Source organism: Perca fluviatilis, chromosome 14 (assembly GCF_010015445.1).
Source record: "Perca fluviatilis chromosome 14, GENO_Pfluv_1.0, whole genome shotgun sequence".
NCBI classification, from domain to species: Eukaryota; Metazoa; Chordata; class Actinopteri; order Perciformes; family Percidae; genus Perca; species Perca fluviatilis.
The window spans coordinates 2373444-2395709 of NC_053125.1; the positions used below are offsets into that span (position 1 = coordinate 2373444).

General features: G+C 39.7%; 1 protein-coding gene across 16 annotated transcripts in view; it reads left to right on the forward strand.

Annotated features, from left to right (window-relative positions):
• Positions 1 to 22266, forward strand: part of ank2b (ankyrin 2b, neuronal) — a 171309-nt gene that overhangs the window by 94510 nt on the left and 54533 nt on the right. For 11 of the 16 annotated variants that reach the window (XM_039821740.1, XM_039821745.1, XM_039821738.1 and 8 more), the window contains exons 3-23: positions 162 to 260; positions 1258 to 1356; positions 1561 to 1659; positions 2985 to 3170; positions 6337 to 6360; positions 8024 to 8032; positions 8628 to 8726; positions 10577 to 10675; positions 11236 to 11334; positions 12087 to 12284; positions 12478 to 12576; positions 13601 to 13699; positions 13870 to 13968; positions 14638 to 14835; positions 17138 to 17236; positions 17778 to 17876; positions 19717 to 19914; positions 20827 to 20925; positions 21113 to 21211; positions 21773 to 21871; positions 21956 to 22054. In XM_039821740.1, coding sequence (XP_039677674.1) covers positions 162 to 260; positions 1258 to 1356; positions 1561 to 1659; positions 2985 to 3170; positions 6337 to 6360; positions 8024 to 8032; positions 8628 to 8726; positions 10577 to 10675; positions 11236 to 11334; positions 12087 to 12284; positions 12478 to 12576; positions 13601 to 13699; positions 13870 to 13968; positions 14638 to 14835; positions 17138 to 17236; positions 17778 to 17876; positions 19717 to 19914; positions 20827 to 20925; positions 21113 to 21211; positions 21773 to 21871; positions 21956 to 22054 — 2298 coding nt within the window. The remainder of the gene's footprint in view (positions 1 to 161; positions 261 to 1257; positions 1357 to 1560; positions 1660 to 2984; positions 3171 to 6336; positions 6361 to 8023; positions 8033 to 8627; positions 8727 to 10576; positions 10676 to 11235; positions 11335 to 12086; positions 12285 to 12477; positions 12577 to 13600; positions 13700 to 13869; positions 13969 to 14637; positions 14836 to 17137; positions 17237 to 17777; positions 17877 to 19716; positions 19915 to 20826; positions 20926 to 21112; positions 21212 to 21772; positions 21872 to 21955; positions 22055 to 22266) is intronic. The other 5 variants (XM_039821744.1, XM_039821748.1, XM_039821753.1 and 2 more) reach the window with 2 other exon arrangements.

The window sequence follows — 22266 nt, forward strand, 5'->3', positions numbered from 1 at the left end:
GTTCAAAAGATGGAAACTGAGAAAGAAAGGCAGGCTCAGTTAGTAATGGACCTGGTGGAGGAGGTAATCCCTTCTCTTTCCATTTGGACCTGTCTGTATTTTTTGTTGCTGTTGGGTTGTTGGACTTTGGGCCTGACCTTTTCCTCCCTGTCTTCTTCCAGAATGGTCTTAATGCACTGCACCTGGCAGCCAAGGAGGGCCATGTGGATCTGGTCCAGGAGCTGTTGGAGAGAGGAGCCGCAGTGGATTCAGCCACAAAGGTAGGTTATCAGCTTCCCACTGAGCGGGCATATTACATGAAAAGCTGGATTCATCCATGTTTCCTCACAAAAAAGTTGCTGCTAGAAGCTTGGTGACATAGTAGAGTTGGAAAGCAGCTAGCTTAATGTAACGTAATGTAATGTAATCTAACCTCTGCTATCACTTAACTAAAGTCAGACTTTCAAAAACGTATAATTCAATTCAAATTCAATTCAAAGAGTTTATTGTCATATGCACAGACAGAAAGCATGTTTCCCTGCACAATGAAATTATTACTTTGCCGTCCACACTAAATGTCATACAATAAATACAATATCATACAAAAATAAGGCAATAAAGTTAAAATAGTACATTTCTTAATAAAAGCACTAAAAAGTGAGGTAGTGCAGTTCTAAATAAGGCAATAAAATTAAACAGTTATGTCCCTGGTTGCAAGCTCCTATCAGCTGTTTAGGAGTCTGATGGCAGAGGGGAAAAAAGAGTTCTTAAATCTTGAGGTCCTGCATTTCACACTTCTGTACCTCCGTCCTGAGGGTAGAAGTGTAAACAGTCCGTGCTGGGGGTGGGAGGGGTCTTTGAGGGTGGGGGTGTTGGAGAGAGGAGCCGCAGTGGATTCAGCCACAAAGGAAGGTTATCAGCTTCCCACTGAGCGGGCATATTACATGAAAAGCTGGATTCATCCATGTTTCCTCACAAAAAAGGTGCTGCTAGAAGCTTGGTAACATAGTACAGTTGGAAAGCAGCTAGCTTAATGTAACGTAATGTAATCTAATCTACCTCTGCTATCACTTAACTAAAGTCAGACTTTCAAGAACATATAAGGACGTTGACAGTCAGAGCAGCTCGTTATTGCAGAGCATCCATTCACAGCTGCACTGTTTAACATTCACAGATACCCTCTTCTAATAGGGTTAGGTCATAAAGAAAAATACTGATATGAATAATCATTATTTCAACATAGAAATTCTTCTTCTCATTGTCCTTTTATTAATCCAGAAAGGAAACACAGCACTTCACATATCCTCGCTAGCTGGTCAGGCTGAAGTAGTGAAGATCCTGGTTAAACGTGGAGCTGACATCAATTCCCAGTCTCAGGTGAGCCTCTGTACTCTGCTGCTGAAGTCATTTAATGCTGCTATCGTCTTAAAAGACAATCACAATATCACCTCCTGTATTAATCATCACTAATATCATTTAAGAGACCTGTGCTTATGTCTGGCTGATTGGGTGAGGAAATACAGTAGATGTCCATGACCTGTAGTTTATTGGTAACCTCTTGTATTTGCCTTTGTGCTGTAGAATGGATTCACTCCTCTGTACATGGCCGCCCAGGAGAACCACATGGATGTGGTGCGATATCTGCTTGAGAATGGAGGCAACCAGAGCACTGCTACTGAGGTGAGAGGAGTGGGTGTATATTATTATATATAGTGTGGTCTCGCTTTGCCAGACCCTCCTCCAAAGCACGCTGAAGGAGGGTCTGGCTACTCCACATAGCATTCGGGGATGGGAGGAAAACGTGCTCTGGTTTGATGGCATTTCTTTAAACCAATCATAATCGTCATGGGCGGCACTAAACTCTGAACAGAACCTCTGGAAAATAGTTGTGTCTGTGAAAGAAAACTCAGATTGGACACATAGTCTAGCTAGCTGTCTGGATACCATACCATACCATAATCCTCATAAATCCATCGAATTTAAAATTCCAACACAAGGAAAGCGGAAGGAAACAGAAAATACATGCATCCGGGGGAATTTCCGAAAGTGGAACATCAAGAATATATATATCAAGAGTATAGACTATATTTAGGGTGACTACATCGAACTCTCCTATGGAATCACGCATACAGTATACTGCAACACTGGCACTGAACACAACGCAGAACCCATTATTTGGCAGGTATTTGGCCATAAATCAAAGTATTTTGGGGCAACCTCTAGCTCACCCAGTAGAGTGTGTGCCCCTGTAGGCTGAGTCCTTCAAGCTATCCTGTCAATTCAAAGACCATAAAGAAAAAGAAAAAAGTATTTGACAGTTTTTAAGTTTATGGCAATCCACTCTCTAGACATGTCAACATGCTAGTGGGGCTATAGGGAACGTTATGGGTCCACCAAGTCATTAGGACACATCATCTGGGAATCATGATGACAAATGACAATATTTCATTGCGCATGACTATAAATTGGCAAGCCGAATCACCATCATCATCTGGGGACCATGAATTTCTGTACAAAATGTCTTGGCAATCTATACACTTTTAGTTGAGAGATTTAAGTCCAAACGTTTTGACCAAAGTGGTTGACTCACTGACAGACGAACATTGACATTCCTAAAGTCCGCTACCGGCGTGGTCATTGTTAAGCTACCATAAGTGAAACTTCTTGCGCAGAGGTTTCATATTGAGAACCTACCGTGGCTCAAACTGTATAATCCCTCCCTGTCCTGGTCGGCTTTCAGTTTGAAACATCTGCACGAAGTGTTGAGTTATATTGATGGTAGCTTAACAGCAATTGAAAAAAGCGGCAAATGCTTTAAGCAAATGGGAATACATTTTTGAATGAAAATTTTCTGTTGAACAGATAAAGTGAGAGCAGCAGAGTGATGAATGTGACAAGGCTGTGTTGTTGTATTGATAGAGGGAATGCAACCCCTCCTTGTTTTTTAACCAGCCTTTATTTGTTCCTTCTATTATTTGAGACGTGTCTTGTCTTCCTTCACCCAGGATGGCTTCACCCCTCTGGCCATCGCCCTCCAGCAGGGCCACAACCAGGTGGTTTCTGTCCTACTGGAGAACGATACTAAAGGCAAGGTCCGCCTGCCTGCCTTGCACATTGCTGCCCGTAAGGACGACACCAAGTCAGCCGCCCTGCTCCTGCAGAATGACCACAATGCTGATGTCCAGTCGAAGGTATGCCCATAGCACGGTTTGAGTTGGGGGGTTGGCATGTGTGGAAGTCAAATTAATGTGGTGCTATTTGTTTGTGCCAATGTGTCCGTACTATGGTTGTGAGGACTTTTTTTTTGCGATCAAATGTTTTTATTCAGTATGGTTGTGAGGACTTTTATAAAGTATATGAATTCTATGAGGCTGTAGTGGATTTGGCTAAAAAGGATCTCGTGATATTTGAGGCACAGAATGTAGAAATAAAAGGATTGAAATCAGTCTAGTGTTTCCTCTAGGCTTTGTTTCAGCAGTGGGGGGGTTAGGGTTAGGGTTCGAAGAAAGCTTGCTGATCCCGGACCGCCCTAACTACTGCAAGATAAGCCAACTTTCTGTTGAAGCCGTTGGTTATAGACCTACAAGCCCACTGTGACCCCCTGGTGCTAGGGTTTGCACTGATTGACTGGTAAACAGAATGGTAGCTACTGTTAAATGAATGAGTTACGAATAGTTAGCTAATGATTAGTTACTGATTGACTGATTAAATCACTAATGATTAGTTCCTGGTAAACAGAATGGTAGTTACTGTTAAAGGTGCTCTAAGCGATGTTGGGTGATGTCACTTCTTGTTGACGTTCAAAGTATTCTCAAACAAAACGAGGCTAGCTCGCCTCTCGCCCTGTTTTTTTACAGTTTGTTCAGGGGACAGGCAGCTAGCGGATAGTGAGGAGATGTTTGCTGTATGTGACAAAAAATTTTGTAGCCTAAAAGACCCGTGACATCGCTTAGAGCACGTTTAACTGAATAAGTAATGAATGGTTAACTAATGATTATGAATGAATGAGTAACGAGCATTCATTATTCATTTAACAGTAGCTACCGTTCTGTTTACCAGTAACTAATCATTCTTGCTTTAATCAGTCAATCAGAAACTAATCATTAGCTAATGATTCGTTACTCATTCATTCCTCATTTGTTCCTCATTCATTCCTCAGTAACTAACTACTTTTTTGTGTACCTTATTATAAAGTGTTACCTTAAATTTGTATCTGGATAAGTTATCCTGACAATCAAGAATCTGATCATGCTTTTCTCATTACACCGGTCTTCATAATCCTTAGGGTCTCATTTTTCTTGCTTCTTATGTCAAGTAGGCGAGCAGCGAGAAAGCTTTGGGCACCACTGGTCTGGTAGATTGGATGTCATTGTATTACACTGTTGTGGTGTCAGTAATTTAAATATTTCCCATATCCAGATAAATTAACCAGATAACAGTCCCAGCAGGTGTAAATAGGGTCCCCCAAATGTATGATTACTAAGCTTGAGTGTATTACAGAAGACCACTAAATTGTCGACTTGTCGTGATGTACTTTTGTTACGAAGCTGTATACCTGTGTATAGTGTGTTTGTGTTTCCATCTGTCTGTCCATGCATCTTTCTATTTCTCTTTTCCTGTCTCTTATTCAGTGTCTCTATGCCTGCCACGTCACTCCTGGTCCTGCCACTAACTGGGTCTCTCCCTCTTCTCCTTTCTCTCTTTGAATGCTAACACTCACACACTTTCCCCATCACCCCCTTCTACCTTGCTGCACCGGTGTCTAAGTGTAGCACTGTCCACTGCATGGAGTGTGCCACTGTCTGCAGGTTGTATGGTGATGATATTCAAGACTGCATGCAACCAAAAGGGGGGGCGGGGATTCCTTTTTGACCATCAGAAAGGGATGGGAGTGTCAATCCGGTATTTGCGGGAATGGGTAACGTAGGAACACTGATACCGGATAATGGCTTTAAGGGACTGTGGCATGAGTGAAGATGATTTACTACACTACACAGTTGATCCATCTTCCTGAATGTATATTAATATTGCTTCTACATTAACTACAGTCTATTTCAACAAAGCACCAATTATGTTGTTATGTAACAAAACACTGTGGAGGCACAGGGTATGTGCATGCATTTAGTATAATGCCATACAGTATGTGGTTCAGCTGTTGTGACGCAGCCCTGCTCAATATGACTCATAGGAAGCTATAAACAGCAACATGTTAACTCAAACACATATACACATAAAACACATCTTGCTGTCACACACAGGGCACAGTTCTGTTCAAATCCCTGGGGAAAAACAGTCTAGAGACAGCTCTCTCAAATGGTCTGCTTACATCTCAGTTCGCTAAACCAAGACTCTTACTGAAAAGTATTCTGTTACCATCAATTAAGATACTGTTGAATAAACTTGAACCCTTTAAGGGATAGCAATAACTTTTTACAACTCAGGTCTTATCTTAGTTTTGGCCACCAATCCTATCGGTAATAATTGTTGCAACGTTGTTAGAAGAAGTCCAACGGGATAAGAGATGCATTCAGACAGGTTGTAACCAAACCCCCAGGTTAGCCAAACTTATTTGGAAGAGATAATAAGGTGAACAATTTAATTATTACCATTGAACTATTATGTACTTGTCGTAGTTTTTAAATAATCTAGTCAAGATCTCAGCCACTGAGTAGTTGAGTTACAGTTCTAAACAGAATTGGCAATTAGAATTGCACATTGACTTTTTCTTTACTACATGTTTTGCTTTAGTGATCCCATTACACATGTAAATACAAAGTAACAAATCAGCAATGCCGCAATGTCGTTCATTTAGCTGCTAAAAATCCAATTTCCTGATGTGATAGTACATATTTCTTCAGTTCATTTCTTAATGGCTCTTGCAATGCATTATAAAGTATTAAAGGTAAGACATCAGACTTCAGATTAGTTGATCCACGTAAAAATGTGACATTTTGCTGTTTCCAGCTTTTTATGTGTGATGATATACTGCATTACTTTGTTTTATCTTTGTAACTTGACTATCTTTGGGTTTTGGATTGTTGTTTTGGACTCTGGGAAGTTGCAATGAGCATTTTTCACTATTGTTAAACAAAAATGTAGACCAAACTATTAATCACATAAACAAATGATAGATTAATTGATAATGAAAACAATCAGTTGCATCTCCACAAAACATACATCACCTCTGTGTGAACTGGACATCATCTGCACGAGGAAGTGGCCCACACCAGCCGCGTCGCTCGCCAGTTTAGTATGTGACAGCACAACTGAGCTGCTGTGCATCTGACTACACTGCAGTAATGTGTTAAACAAGCCTAACTGAACTGATCTTTCCCTCCCTCATTCCTCCTGCTTCAGATGATGGTCAATAGGACTACTGAGGTATACACATGCTCCTTTGATTCTCCACAGATTTACTACACACTCCCATTCCGTTATTTCTCTTTTCTTTACCTCCACCATTTATTTATTTCACTTCCACAGCACTGCATGGTGTAAAAAAATAATCATTTGGTTCCTACACTTTCTGTTGGTTTGGTTTAATAAGGTCAACATGCAAGGCTGACACGAATGGCCAAGCTACTGCCGTGTGTCCTGCGCTCAGGCACTGTGCACAGACTGCTTATCTTTAGTTTTTGGATTAAGATTTTATTTATTCATACGCTGTCTGTATGCATTTTCATTTTTTTCTCCCAAGTTTAGACTCATATTGTCACCAGCTGAGGAAGCCCCTTTTCTTTGTTTTTTTCATATCTGACGCTCAAAACATCTATTGATTTATTTGAAATTATTACATCTCCTGCAAGGGTTGATTTGATGAATATTTTTGATGCTTTTTTGGAACATTTATCAATTGATATTGTTTAATAGTCTGTGTTGTAATTTTGTCTGTTTGTCATGTTGCATGATTTTTATAGATGCACTATGAACTGCTTAGTTTGAAACAGTATTGGTAAAATTATAGCATACAATTTATTTCCTTCAGTATGGAAGTCCAGTGGTGCCAAATAGAAATGAAATCAATTAATCAAATTTAAATATTTTCTATTTGTTTGTGCATGAAAAACTGAAAAAAATCAGATCTTTAATTCATGTTCAAAATGCATACTGTCAAAGCAAAGACCAGTATTTTTTTGTGTACACAAAAGAATGACACAGCCACAATGATATTAAAGTTTAATGTAAACTTGACTTTTGTTTTCATTTTCAAATAGGCAAGCAATTTGAAACCTACGTAAATCTTGAAAATGCAAACTGGACATTTTGTTTAAATCTTTCCAGAAACCAGAGCAAATGAAGTTAATATGAAATGGTGTCCATTTTGTTGACTTTCACAAATTTCACAAAGGACGTCTGGGAGGATCCTTCCATAATAACAATGACCATAATAACAGCAATTATCAATGCCAAAACATCAGAAAATAACATTTAAATTAATTTAAATTAAACTTCATGTTTAGATTGCACATTGTCTGCCATTTAAAATGAAATTAAATGAATAGTCCATTTCATGCAATGTCAATATGGCCGTGTTTTGCTTTTGAGTAAACTGAAAATTATTTATCAGTAGAATGTTCCATGTCCATTTTGGCAGTAATTATGCATTTTAAACATGTTAATGTTGCAAATAGTATTTTTTTTTCTTACGTTAATAATGCACATACAAATTGACAATTGAAATTGATAAAATGATTTCATTTAAATATTGGCAGTCCTGGTCTTCTATACAAGACTTTTTCCTGATCAAGTATTTCAAATGCATGCTTTTATATACATCTTTAAATTACTTGTATTTGACTTTTACTCTTTACTACTACAACAATGCTAATTAATAATGACATGGGAAGTCTATAAAGCTTTAAGGTCTTACTGTACCTGCTTGGCCAAAGACTTGGCATTGAATAGCATGTTGCATCCACGCTACCTTAGTTTGCACCATTCTAAGCTTTTGACTGTGTAAAGTTTTTAAACCATCACGTTAGTCACTGTATTCTTCACACTTTTATAAACAACTTTTTCACATTAAATCGGACCACACTTACAGAATGGCAAGGTAAGGCAAGAATCTGCTCCAAACTGCTCTGCAATCTCTAACTTTTCTCATATATTTCTCATTGCTAACTCTAATACTTCCTTGACGTACAGTAAACATAGTGCACTTTGGTGTTGATCAGAAATGTACCCTTCTCGTTATGTGCCACTTTATGAGTTTACTATGATTTGGTGTTGTTTGGGTAGCTTATATTGTTTGTCAATTTTAATGTCAATCTTGATGAGTTTCTATGCATACTGTACATCTATTTGTTCGTTTCAGTTTTTGTCCTTTTCATTTCAAATTGTTTTTTGAAAACTAGGAAAGCCCTTCTTTTACGTTTGTTTCCGTGGTTGATAATCTGCATGGAAGTGACGTTTCTGAGTGTGTTTTGGGGTTTTGGGTTGTGTGTATGGGTGCTACATATTCCGACTTGAATATTTCAAAATAATTGATTTTTTTTCTTTGCATCAGTTTAGTTTTTTTCATCTGTGATGCATGCTGGGAAGACTAAAGATCAAGAGACAATTGAAAGTTTAAGGGCATGAAGTAAAGGCTATTGTCTGACCTCTGTCCTACTCTCTGTGTGTCTGTATCTTTCCTGTTTCTCTTGCAGAGTGGATTCACCCCCCTGCATATCGCTGCCCACTATGGCAACGTCAATGTGGCCACACTCCTGCTGAACCGAGGGGCAGCAGTCGACTTCACAGCAAGGGTAAGATTCCATGCTAATAAGCACTGTTATTTTGCTCTGTAAGCGCATTGGAAGACATTAAAATTCTACAAGAACACTTCTGCACAATATTGTTGGCTCCTGAATCTCAGTGCTATCAGCTATTAGGTTTAATATCTATAAATCTCTAAATTTGGATTTGGAAATTGCAAAGTGCTGGTCCTCTCTATTTTATGGCATATTGTCCAAGAGTTATGAGATTATAGGGAAGATGAATTTCCATTGGTTCGATGAATTGACATCAGGGTTCATTAAAAGAAGTTGTGAAATACATTGTACAATACAAATGTTTTGTGTGTGTGTGTGTGTGTGTGTGTGTGTGTGTGTGTGTGTGTGTGTGTGTGTGTGTGTGTGTGTGTGTGTGTGTGTGTGTGTGCTTGAGTGGTGTTGTTATGGGTCTTTTTGTATGTTAAGAAATATGTTCTAAATATGTTTGTATTGTACTTATATGTTGTTGAGGACCCCCTTGAAAATGAGATGAGTTCATCTCAAGGGGTTATTTCTAATAAAATAATTTTGGCTTCTGTGATCAAGGAGCCAAAGCTTCCTTGTGATATGACAATATTGGTATCATCAGCGAACAGTATGGGTAATGCAGAATCAGACATCCACGCAAGGTCATTTACATATAGATGAGAAATATAAGTGGCCCAAGAATTAATCTTTGAGGCACTCCACAATAAAGCTTCATTCTGTTACAATATACAACCTTTTATAGATACATATTGATCACTATTATAAAGGTAGTCACTTAGCCAATTGATAACATCCTGAAAGCCATTACTTTGAAGTTTGCAAATGAAATTATAGTATATATATAAATATATAATATATACAAATATTAATAATATAATATATAAATTGTGAACATATTATTGTCCAAAGCTGTGGAGATTTTGTCTATAAATTGCAAAAGAACCATGTACAGTATGTGATTTTGTCAAAATCCATGTTGGTGTGTATACAGGAAACGGTTATCATTCAGGTGTTTTAACAATTTTGCATACTAGCTTTTTTATGACCTTTGCTATTTTTTGGTCTTTTGGGATGACCCCGGTTTTTTAAATAGACTGAGAGGACTTGAGTTAGTGGCTTATAGGAGATGCAACTTCTTTTAGATGCTTGGCCTTGATTTCATCATGACCTTCTGCAGAGTTATTGAGGCTGACAATAATTTCAAAGACAAGGCAGGGAAAAACCTGACGGCTCACGTTTTCCTTGTGCTGACACAGAAGCGCAATTTAAATGATTATGTTATTTAAATGCTCACACTGCACCTCCATGGTGTAAATTCTTCATCTGGCCTCACACCTAACTCAGCAGTACACATTGTTTACTTTAATTTCTGGGTTTTCAGTTGGGTATTTGTCCCTTTAATATCATCCAGAAAACAAATTTAGATGTCCTATTTTTAGGCATTGTGAGCAGTGTGGATAATAACAGCTTTTTTTCTCACCTTGCACTCTCCTAATCCTCAGGGGATTGCTTGTGTGGCTAAAAATGAGATTGCAGAGATTGTAAATCCTGTATATGTGGTTAAAAGGTTTGACAGAATGCACTCGTCCTTTGTCTGTATTAGGCACACCATCCTCCAGTTTGAGATCATTTCAGACTTGACTGGTTCAATTCTTGAGAACAAGATAACGAACACAAATATATTTTATTTTGAAATAATAATAATGCACTGTATATATTTTAAAGGTGATTTTATTTAACTATGAAATTTCATTTTCAGTAACCTTTAGTTTTAACGAATACTCAGAAATTAAAAATTATTTAACTAACTAAGCCAAAATGCAGGCCACTTAAAGTTATTTTTCTCTCCCCTGTAGAATGGGATTACTCCTCTTCATGTGGCGTCCAAGCGTGGCAACACTAACATGGTTGGCCTGTTACTGGACCGTGGCTCTCAGATTGATGCTAAAACAAGGGTGAGTATCATGAGAAGCAAACAATGGTAGTGTAATCTAGTTGTGAATTGTAGAAGGGAATTTATCTCAAGACCACAGCACAATATGCTTCTTCTCCTCAAGTCCATTCCTCCACACTTGCTGCTATAACTGATGGAATATTCTCGATGCAGATGTTTCTGCTATTATATCCACAGGAGCAAAAAAATGACAAGCTCATTATTATTATCTCCATTAGTAACAACAGATGTGAATATGAGCTAAATGCTGTTGTTTTCAGCTCAGCTCCGCGGGTCAGTGGATTAAGTTAAGCATCACACTGGGAAGGGGGACTTTGGATGGGGGCCAACTAGCACGACAGTCATGCTATTAGCTGTATTTGATTCTGACCAATACAAACTACATCCAGCCTGGGTTAGTCACTGGATACACCTGCGTGTTGGGAGTAACCTTGCTCTGTTATAGAAACAGATTTTTTCAGGTGAGCCTTTGACCTCACATCCAGACTAACTTAGTTAAAAGTCAGTGACAGTATGTATTGAATGACTATGAATACGTTTCTGTGGTTGTGTGTTCCGTAGGATGGTCTGACTCCCCTACACTGTGCTGCCCGGAGTGGACATGATACAGCTGTGGAGATCCTGCTGGAGAGAGGTGCACCCTTGCTGGCCAGGACCAAGGTGTGTCACATGCATAGACTGTAAAAATAATGGACGTAGCATCCATGACATCACCCTTTGGTTTGTGGACTGCTGTTTTGAAGCCTCATGTTTGGCAATTTGTCCGTCGCCATCTTGTTTTTTGGACGAGAGCATGGAGCTAGGGAGGATGACGCGGCCCAGCCAGTGTTGTTTATGGTTGCAATGGCGCTGTGCTAAGCTAAATGATAATGAGGAAAAGTCTTGAAACTAGTGATTAAGACCATAAACTCATTATGAAAATGTTTACTAAGGTAATAAATCAAGTGAGAAGTAAAACATTGTATATATAGACTGTATCAGGATGTGGTTCATTAGGTTTTGAACGTCTTCATGGTGCGGTCAAGAACTATTACCTACTACTAAATCCAGGTGACTCCTGGATGTATTGATCAACGTTAGTGGTGCTAGATAACAAGATACAACACATAAAGAAGAACTTGAATGTGAAATAAGGGTTCTTGAAAGTAAGATTTTTGCACCTGTGACAATTATTTTTGCCCTGCTTTGATTTTCCACTTGCTCCTGAGAAAACGCTCAGTCAACTAGTTACTAACTAGGTGTTAGCACACTTACACTTTTAAACGGTTCTTACAGCAATCATGGTTTCATGTACACCCACAGCAATGGTCTAAGATGCAGTAGTGTCGTATTCACAGCCACAGTCATTCCTCAAACTTCCCCTCCTTCCATCTATCTCCATCAAACTAAATGACCTCTCTTTCACATTTTAGAATGGGCTGTCTCCTCTTCACATGGCGGCACAAGGCGACCACGTCGAATGTGTCAAACACCTTCTGCAGCACAAGGCTCCTGTTGACGATGTCACGCTGGACTACTTGACAGCGTTACATGTGGCAGCTCACTGCGGCCACTACAGAGTCACCAAACTGCTGCTGGACAAGAGGGCCAACCCCAACGCCAGGGCGCTGGTAAAGATACAAGTCAAAATGACAGATTAGTCAAGCTATATACATAGACTGAGTGGGCTCTAAAGACTAAGATTTAATTATGTTAACTATTTTCTGGGTTCATCCTCTACTCTGTCTATGTGTGTGTGTGTGTGTGTGTGTGTGTTTTTGTGTGTGTGTGTGTGTGTGTGTGTGTGTCACATTTCCCCAACAGAACGGCTTCACTCCGCTGCACATAGCCTGTAAGAAGAACCGAGTGAAAGTGATGGAGCTGCTGGTAAAATATGGAGCCTCTATCCAGGCCATTACAGAGGTATGTCACACACCTGAGTGAAACTGAAATCAGCCCAAATGTTTCTTTGAACCTATTGGGCTTTTCCAGATGGGCTCTGGCTTTACCTTACAGTCATACAAGAGAGGTGTTCTACCGCAGATAGTAGTAGCTACCGAATGCTAATGATAGTTTAGGTTTAATCCAAACTCATACTCTTTGAAATTAAATTTCATATTAACCTTTTTGTCAAGTTGTTTCAAAAACACAGTGCTAAACTTGACTTAAGCTAACCTTAGCAGACAAACCTTAACAGTATACCACAGTGTGTACACTTAGCTAAACAGCAGCCACTATGATAGATAATAAGGGATAATGATAATTGCTAAAACAGAGTAGCACAAATACTCATAACGTTAGCAAACTGTCTCAGTACTATCCTTTTTACAGCAATACGTTAGCTAACTTAAAACAGAAGCTACTCTTATACCAGACCAAATAAGGCTGTAGCAAAAAAACCTGAGTGTATTGAATTTAGGAAAGGTTAGTTTTATCAGAGACGGTTTTGAAACGAGACATCCCAACTCAGACTAGTTTCCTGTATCTGTGTCCCGTGGGTTTGGCCACCCCCACGCCTCTTTAGGAGACTAGCGGCAGGTCCTGAGTGCATTGATTCTAATGGGAGAAGTGAACGTGAACACAGATTATGGCCGATCCTTTCGCCCCAAAATATATATTGGACCCGTTTTTCGCAAGCCACATATCTCCCGAACATTCTTAAAGACATATCAGGAGAAAATTAACTTTGTTCCAGACCTGTTTCCGTTTCAGGAACAAACTCTTGCGAGATCTGGCAACACAGTTAAGCAAACATCAACAAACGTTTGTAAATGCCCTAACATTCTAGGGAAAGAAGTTATTGGCTGGTCAGAAATGGATAGAAATTGCCAGATGACATGATGTTCTATTTGCATATTAATACGTTTGATAAGCTCTCTTTGAGTAAATTCTAAATGACTAATATTTCATGCTATTGTTCCGCGTCTGCTTCCTTTCCTGTGTCCAGTCTGGTTTGACTCCTATCCACGTAGCAGCCTTCATGGGTCACCTGAACATCGTCCTGCTGCTGCTGCAGAACGGCGCCTCGCCTGACGTCAGCAATATTGTGAGTGATGGGAATCAAGTCAATCACAATTACAATGGCAATTGTACTCTTGTTTTTTTAAAGGGAGAAACATGTCTGGAAATATTACAGTGACGTCAGCTAGCTATTTCAGGTAAATATGTGTGTATTGACTCTGCTGACCCGTATGTTGGCGAATGTTGTGTGTGCAGCGCGGTGAAACAGCGTTACACATGGCAGCCAGGGCAGGCCAGGTGGAGGTGGTCCGATGTCTGCTGAGGAACGGAGCGATGGTGGACGCCAGGGCACGGGTGAGACTGCTGTTATCTGTAGTAGCACACCAGGGAACACTCAGTAGCCTACTAATATTTTGCCAACATGCAGAATATGCTACTAGGCCTGTAAGAGTTATTACATAGTTGTCTCATTTTTTACATACTCGCAGTTTATTTGTTTAACAGCAACTAACATTAGCTAAGGTCTTAAGGGGGTATGACTGGTAATTGCTGATTTTGTGATTTTGATTAGATATGCCTAATTGTAATTAGGCATATCTATAATTATTATTAAGTGATTATTGGTCGGACTATATATTTGTATTATTATTTCAATTGTTAGTTGTTGGCACTTGACCCTATACACATTCATAGCAACAGCAACATTCAGTAAGAGAAATTATTTTATGATAAAAAAGAGGCATGGTTTACTTCATAGGCTGTGTATTTGTGTTATTACCTCATATGGGTCCCATAACGGTGATATTTAACAAAATGTATCCTGGAATTCATTTAAAACTTTAATTTGTTTAAAGTAATACATATTATTAAATTGGACTGAAAGAGACAATTATATTGTTAATCACAATTATTTCTGAGACAATTATTCGTACATCAAAATTTGGAATTGTTACAGCTATACAGGCCTATGCTACAGTTTTGTAATATTAAGTTTTCATTCATATTCCGCTGGGCTGTCTACAGGAGGACCAGACTCCCCTCCACATTGCGTCCCGTCTGGGAAAAACCGAGATTGTGCAGCTGCTTCTGCAGCACATGGCCCATCCTGATGCTGCCACAACCAACGGCTACACCCCCCTCCACATCTCGGCCAGGGAGGGTCAGGTGGAGACGGCCTCTGTCCTTCTCGAGGCTGGAGCTTCACACTCACTGGCCACCAAGGTGAGTGGAGATGTGGACATGTTTTTTCTTTAAATGTAACTACCTGCACAATAACTAACTCCTAGAAACATTCCAGGAGTATTACGCATTGAGGATTTCATTATTTCATTTGATGATGTCCAGAAACAATGGCAGCCATGCCTCCTAGCCATGTGGGGGATACACTCAACATCGTTAGCCTAGCTTAGCATATATATATATATATATATATATATATATATATATATATATATATATATATATATATATATATAGTTGTAATGGCTGAGAGAGCCAGGGCAGATGCATTTTGTTGCATTGAAACGTACAATTGTATTTTGTTAATGTACATAATGTCAATAAACTAAAACTTGAACTTGAACATGAAGACTGCAAGCACAACAGCTAGTATGGCTCTGCCCAAAGTTTTAAAAAAAGACACCTACCAGCATGTTAGCGTTAGTTTTATGTGTATTGATTAATGTTGTATTTAATTTGCTTAATCTGCACACCAACAGAAATGTACAAACAACATGTTTGGGTTTTAGGGATGCTGGCATTTCTTGACAAACTATTTCTTAATTTTGAAAAGAGCCATGTTTGCGGTTTCTCCCTGTATCCAGTCTTTATGCTAAGCTAGGCTATCTTTACTGCTCGTGAATTCAGCTTTTCATTTGTAAATTGAAGAATATGTTATTCTTCCGAACATGGTCTTGCTTTAACCACAGGGGCAAACTCTGGACTCAGACTGAACAGCACTCCTGAATGCAGTTAGCCTTTAGCTGATAACATTAGCCTACTGTACACTTTACAAACAATAGGAATTGCTAGCCTCGTATGATAACCTCTGCTAATCCTCCCAAAAAAGACAAACAGTAAGGTGGTCACTTTTTCTGTACTGCTTTTTAGTGTGGTGATTTAAACCCAAGTTGAAATAGCAATTATTGCTGTGTATTATAAAAACAAACTATTTTTTCAACAAAACAACTCGATAGTACCGCTAATCTTAATATCTTAGAAGGTTGGAACAAATGAGCATTAGCAGCTACTTTTAATACCAGATGTAGAGATGAAGGAGGAGATTGTAAGTGCATTTATGCCTTTTAGTGCTGATCCCATGGTGATAACATTACAGTATGACTGTATGTGCAGCTCTCTGTTGGTTTGACCCACTTTTAATGAAAGATTGATGTGGCTGTAAATCTGCTGCTTTCCTCTGAATTGTGCATGAAGGCTGAACGCAGTCAAGTGATTTATGATTATCACTGTGGAGGTGTTTACCAGAGGAGTCTGCACAGGCCAGACCTTCACTTTGCATCCAGTCTGGGACAGAATTGCCCTTTAATGTGTTCATACACTATTAATAGTGGGACAAAGTCCTTTGCGGTGCACTATATGTGTCAGGGCTCAGTGGTTCTCCTCTCTCCTACCCTCGACGTCTCTCTGGGGAGGAAGGGTGTGGCTGTCGCTATGGAAACCAAATCAGGAAAAGTTGTTGTTATGCAAGGGTAACACTCTCCATCTATCCAAGCGGGTTCACAATAGTCCTTATCCTTGATTTGCTTAGACTGTTGTGATGTTTCCATGTCTCAGTGTAAGGAGACCCTCTCCCTCTCCTCTCCATCACCTGTTACATCATATATAATCCAGGGTTTGACAAACAAAGGATTGCTCCAGCCATGGGCAGGGCTGGCTCATTAACCCACTGGTCATGTGGTTTCTGTCAGTTCCAGTTCTGTATATCTCAATAGTAAAGTGCCCCCTCTGCTGGTTTCTTTGTGAAAGTTAAAGGACTTTATTTCAAATTTGTGGTTTAAGGTTACCTAGAATTGCATCAGCATGTCAGCCAGCTGTATTGCTTTATGTCACTAATAAAACAGACACCCATTTGGCCTCAGGGAATCCTACCTGATTGTCCCAGGAACCCTTAAGATGATTTTAGTTTTATTTTGTATCTAACAATACTTGTATAAAACAATTTTAGTCAAATGAACTATTCCCCATGTTGCTCAACAACTAGAGTGGTCCCTCAGGGCCTCATGATGTATGCAATGATAATATGTATGGATATATGTTAATGTAAATGTATATATCCCCAAATGCATTTGTTGGGTCTCATAAATGAGTCTTATAGCATATGGCTGAGATTAGTCTAAAAAAATATATAAATAGCTTGCTTGTGTCTTACAGTATGTAAATAATGAATATATTCATGTAGAGGGAGATCATAGGGACCAATAACCTGAGTATATATATATATTTTATATTTACTGTCTTTGAACACATTTCTTAACCTCCCTTCTCTGGCTGTTTCTCTCCACAGAAAGGTTTTACTCCCCTGCATGTGGCCTCCAAGTACGGAAGCCTAGATGTAGCCAAACTTCTGCTGCAGCGTCATGCTCCTGCGGATTATGCTGGAAAGGTATGCATCCAAAATAAAAACCTTCTATTTAAATGTTTTAGTGTACAATCTATGCGTATGGTATACCATACGCATAGATTGTACACAAAAACATTTAATTTAACATTTAACATGATTAAAATCATGTCCACTCTCTAAATCCCTGCATGTAAATGGAAAACGTTTTTAAATGTGTGTTGCTATTTTTCTGTATAAAGGTTACGTTGACTACAGGAGCACTGGTACGGCTAGTTTGAATAAAATAATTCCTTTATTTGGATTAACTATGACTATGACCAGCTTTTGCTGTCTAATATAACTGTAATTCATCTCAACCTACAGTCTTATCCCATTTAACACTTCCTATTAATAGTGTGTGTGTGTGTGTGTGCGTGAATGTGCGCGTATGTCTGCCTGTGTGTGTGTGTGTGTGTGTGTGTGTGTGTGTGTGTGTGTGTGCGTGCGTGCGTGCGTGCGTGCATGCGTGCGTGCGTGCGTGCGCATGTGTGTGGTGCACTAACTGCTGTTTAATCCATGTGCGCTCACCATCCATTCCTTACAGAATGGCCTCACCCCGCTCCATGTCGCAGCACATTACGATAACCAGAAGGTGGCGCTCCTGCTTTTGGACAAAGGAGCGTCCCCCCACACCATGGCCAAGGTGAGAGTCCACCGCACAGAGCTGTAGACACTGTGCTGAGGCAGAGGGAAAAAAATCCAACATGGAAAATGAGGCAGCATGGATTTCTCACCTGTTATCATTGGACCGAAGCTCCACATTTAGCTCAAGTGATGACAACTGAGCGTTCAGCAAACACCATTTGCTGAAGAAGACCATGAGATGAGGTTAAAAGTCCTGGGTTGCGTCCGAATTCTCATACTCTGCACCACATACTCAATATGTATACTATCGTTCAACATACTTTTGTGTAAATAAACAGCAGCGTGGCTCTTTTCAGACGCACAGAGCTGTAATTTTCAACGTCACTTCCTGATAGCCTCCTTGCCGTTGAAGACGCGGAACCATGGTAACCCCTGCCGACCTCCCCGCATTGTGGGATATTTAATTCCCATACAATTGGTTTCATACTAAGGTTTCGGACATACTAAAAAACCTCACATGCTGTTTGCTGTAGCTACTAAATAGCATGTTAGTGTGGGATTTCGGATACAGCCCTGGAAAAAGAAACTTTGTCAAACTACTGTTTCCAAGTTCAAGAATGAACCTTTTTTTCTTGTCAAATATACTGCAGTTTCATTTTTAATACCGCTAATTTCCTAAAACAGCTGCTTGCTGTAGTTTTTAACAGTGCAACTCAAACAGAAAGGAAGGCCATTTGTTGGGGACTATTTTCAGCGGAGGATTAACACACATTTGGTGCTGTAGTGAGGATTTGGGGCAGCAGGATTGAGTCAAAGTAAACTACAGTGTGTGTGTATGTGTGTGTTTTCATCGGCCAGTGCAACAGTGTGGCTCACTGATGAGTTTTAACAAACAATGGAGCTCTATGGCACAGAGGAAGAAGATAATGCAGGCTTTAATACACACTCAATACTTGTGCGCTGCACAACGTGATTTGTTGACAGTGAAAATACAGCCAGCCTTTTCCTGTAATACTAGTCCAAATGACTGGGTAAGATGTGTACTTTAGTGTGTTACAACCATGCTGAAAAAACATACTTATATGGCACTAGAATCAGTTAGACCTTTACTTGAGTAAAAGTAATAATACCACAGTGTAGAAATACTCCGTTACTCCGGTCCTGCTTTCAAAATCCTACTTGAGTAAAAGTACAAAAGTATTAGTATTAATTATATACTTGAAGTACCAAAAGTGAAAGTACTCACTGTGCAGAATGACATTTCATAATAATGTACTGTATATTATATTATTTTTGATTGAATGATTATTTATGCTCTAATGTGTTCATCACCTTAGCGTTGCGGATGGTAAAGGTGGAGCTTACGTTACAAACTTGATATAGCTTAACCTGTATTAATACATAATGTTTTATTAGTTAATTATAATTTTTATAAATGGTCTGAAACGGCAAAGTAACTAAAGCTGTCAGACAAATGTAGTGGAGTGAATAGTAAAAAATGTCCCTCTGTAACTGTCCTTCTGTGTGGAGAAGAAGTACTTCATAATGCATCTTAAAATTTGAAACTTCAAAGGTAAAACTTAAGTACCGGGCGCCCGGATAGCTCAGTCGGTAGAGAGGGTGCCCATATATAGAGGTTAACTCCTCAGCGCAGCGGGCTGGGGTTCGACTCAGACCTGTGGCCCTTTGCTGCATGTCATTCCTCCTCTCTCTCCCCTTTCATTTCTTCAGCTGTCCTGTCAATAAAGGCCTAAAAATGGATGCTTATATGCTTATTTGATTTGAACTATTCATGTCGGCTTGTGTTGGACTCCCAGGCTGTTTATGTTAGTTCCAGAGGTTTCCAGCCATTAACATTGAGCAGTGACAGCAGTGTCTCCCCTGTCCTCATGAATCAGAACGGCTACACTCCGCTCCACATCGCGGCTAAGAAGAACCAGATGGACATCGCCACCGTGCTGCTGCAGTACGGAGCCGAGACCAACATCCTGACCAAGCAGGGAGTCACCCCACTCCATCTGGCCTCCCAGGAGGGCCACGCCGACATGGCAGCCCTGCTTATGAGCAAGGCAGCCCAGGTCAACATCCAAACTAAGGTACTGCAGAAACCTTTAATACATCAATAAATCCTCAACACACCCACACAGCCAACACGTAGTATGAGGGGGTTATACATAATTTTACAGAGAGCTCAACGGTTCTGGATCAGGAAGTGTTTTTCCCATTGTTCGTTCCATTGACGTTTCAAAAATTGCTTGTATAAAGAGTTTTTACGTCTGGAACCAAGCCAACCAGCTACGAGAGGAATCATGACCATAAAACATTTGATTCGGCGCAAAAAACAACAAAAAAGCCAAAGGTAGAAGACTATCAGATAGGTTTGCAGGTACGGTTAACATTTCCATGGTAACAGCGATTTGGACCAATCAGAGATGTCTCTGTTACGCTTAGGATCGTGGCCAGTGTAGTTTTTCTCCATAAGATCGTGAATAAAACACGTTTCTCTTACTGTAAAACAAGGTTGATTTCATAAAGACTTCTAGCTTTTACAGGAGCACAAACCAGCGTAGTCGTAATCTCGTAGCTACCCCAGATGGTTTAGACATTATGGATGATAATCTAAATCTTAATGGAGAAAATTGACGGGGTTTTTTTTCTGCCGGAACCCCACTGTTTAGCTCTATTGTACCTTGCTACAGTTAAAGCGACAACATGTCTGACTATTGTTCGATCACTTGGTAAATCCGAATCCTAAGTAACTGCCAGGACATTTACACACTAGCTACCATATCTTTAATCACCCTATCAATCAAGTAATGCAATCTTAACCAAACCTGTTTCATAGGACAAACGATATAGTCTTTACTGTGTCAAAGGAGCTCCATTATTATTATTATTCGACAAAAAATAATGGACACAATGTGTCTGAATCTGTCTGTCTGTGTGTGTGTATGTGTGTGTGTGTGTGTGTGTGTGTGTGTGTGTGTGTGTGTGTGTTCCTCACGCAGAGCGGCCTGACTGCCCTCCATCTGGCAGCCCAGGAGGATAAAGTGGCTGTTGCCGAGATCCTAGCCAAAAACGGAGCCAACCTCGACCAGCAGACCAAAGTATGAACAATCATACTTCATTCTTTCTTGGCGTCTATCTTTACACCTACTGGCTATAAATAATATTATTCAGGGTCATTGCCAATTCTTTTGAAACCATCATCTTCAATAACAGTATTCTTAGAATGTGTCTCTATAAATGTAAGTCTTTTTTGTGTTATTCTTCTGATCAGCTGTTGTTTTGCAGTTGGGATACACCCCGCTAATTGTAGCCTGTCACTATGGTAACGCCAAGATGGTCAACTTCCTGCTTCAGAATGGAGCCAATGTCAATGCCAAGACCAAGGTACTAATACTACTAAAGCACTCAGATAGTCATTTTTATCTGCATGCACCATTGTTAACATACTTTTTTTTAAATATTGTGCTATTATTGTATTCCACCATTATTATTTCTAACATGCTGCTTCTTCTCTTAAGTCAGAGTTTTCTGATTATAACCAGATCTTTTCAACATTGGAACAAGATAATCCCATGTCATAATGAATTATTTCCCTCCATATTGCTACACACCAAGAAACCTGTTATTCTAACAACATATCTTTTTATGTTTTTATGTATGTTTATGTTCTGCAGCACGAGTATGACATCCATCATGACACACAACTACGAAAACACACCAAAAACTGACACAAGGACTCTTAATCTAATACGAATACAACTACTCAAGGTTCAACCAATTAGGAAATAGGAGAGCGAGAGAGAGATGGGAGAAAAAAACATTCAACAAAATAATCTCTCAAATAAAATCAAGATAAAAGCAGGTTTACAACTGAAAAGCAAGCTATGAATAATCACTTTATTTGATGATTGACTGGTTTTATCTTCTGTATTCTCCCCTCTCCAGAATGGCTACACTCCTCTTCACCAGGCAGCGCAGCAAGGAAACACACACATCCTCAACGTGCTGCTGCAAAGCGGTGCCAAGCCCAACGCTATCACCGTGGTACGTAAACAGCCACATTAATGCAAACACACACACTTTACAGTGCATAGACACACATGTCATTCACTGTGCTTCCTCGTCCAGAATGGTAACACTGCCCTGGGGATCGCTCGGAGGCTGGGCTACATCTCTGTGGTGGATACGCTGAGGGTGGTCACTGAGGAGATCATAACCACCACAACGGTACGGCACACACACACACACACACACACACACACACACACACACACACGCCCGACAACACATCTTTTTTTTCTGACAAAACAATCACAAGCCACATACACATACAACACAAGATCACAATCTCATCAGACATTACAATACAGAGTACAACAGACTGGATGGGTGGGGGTCAGCGGCAGAACCATAGTAGTAATTTTCAGTAAATTCATTTA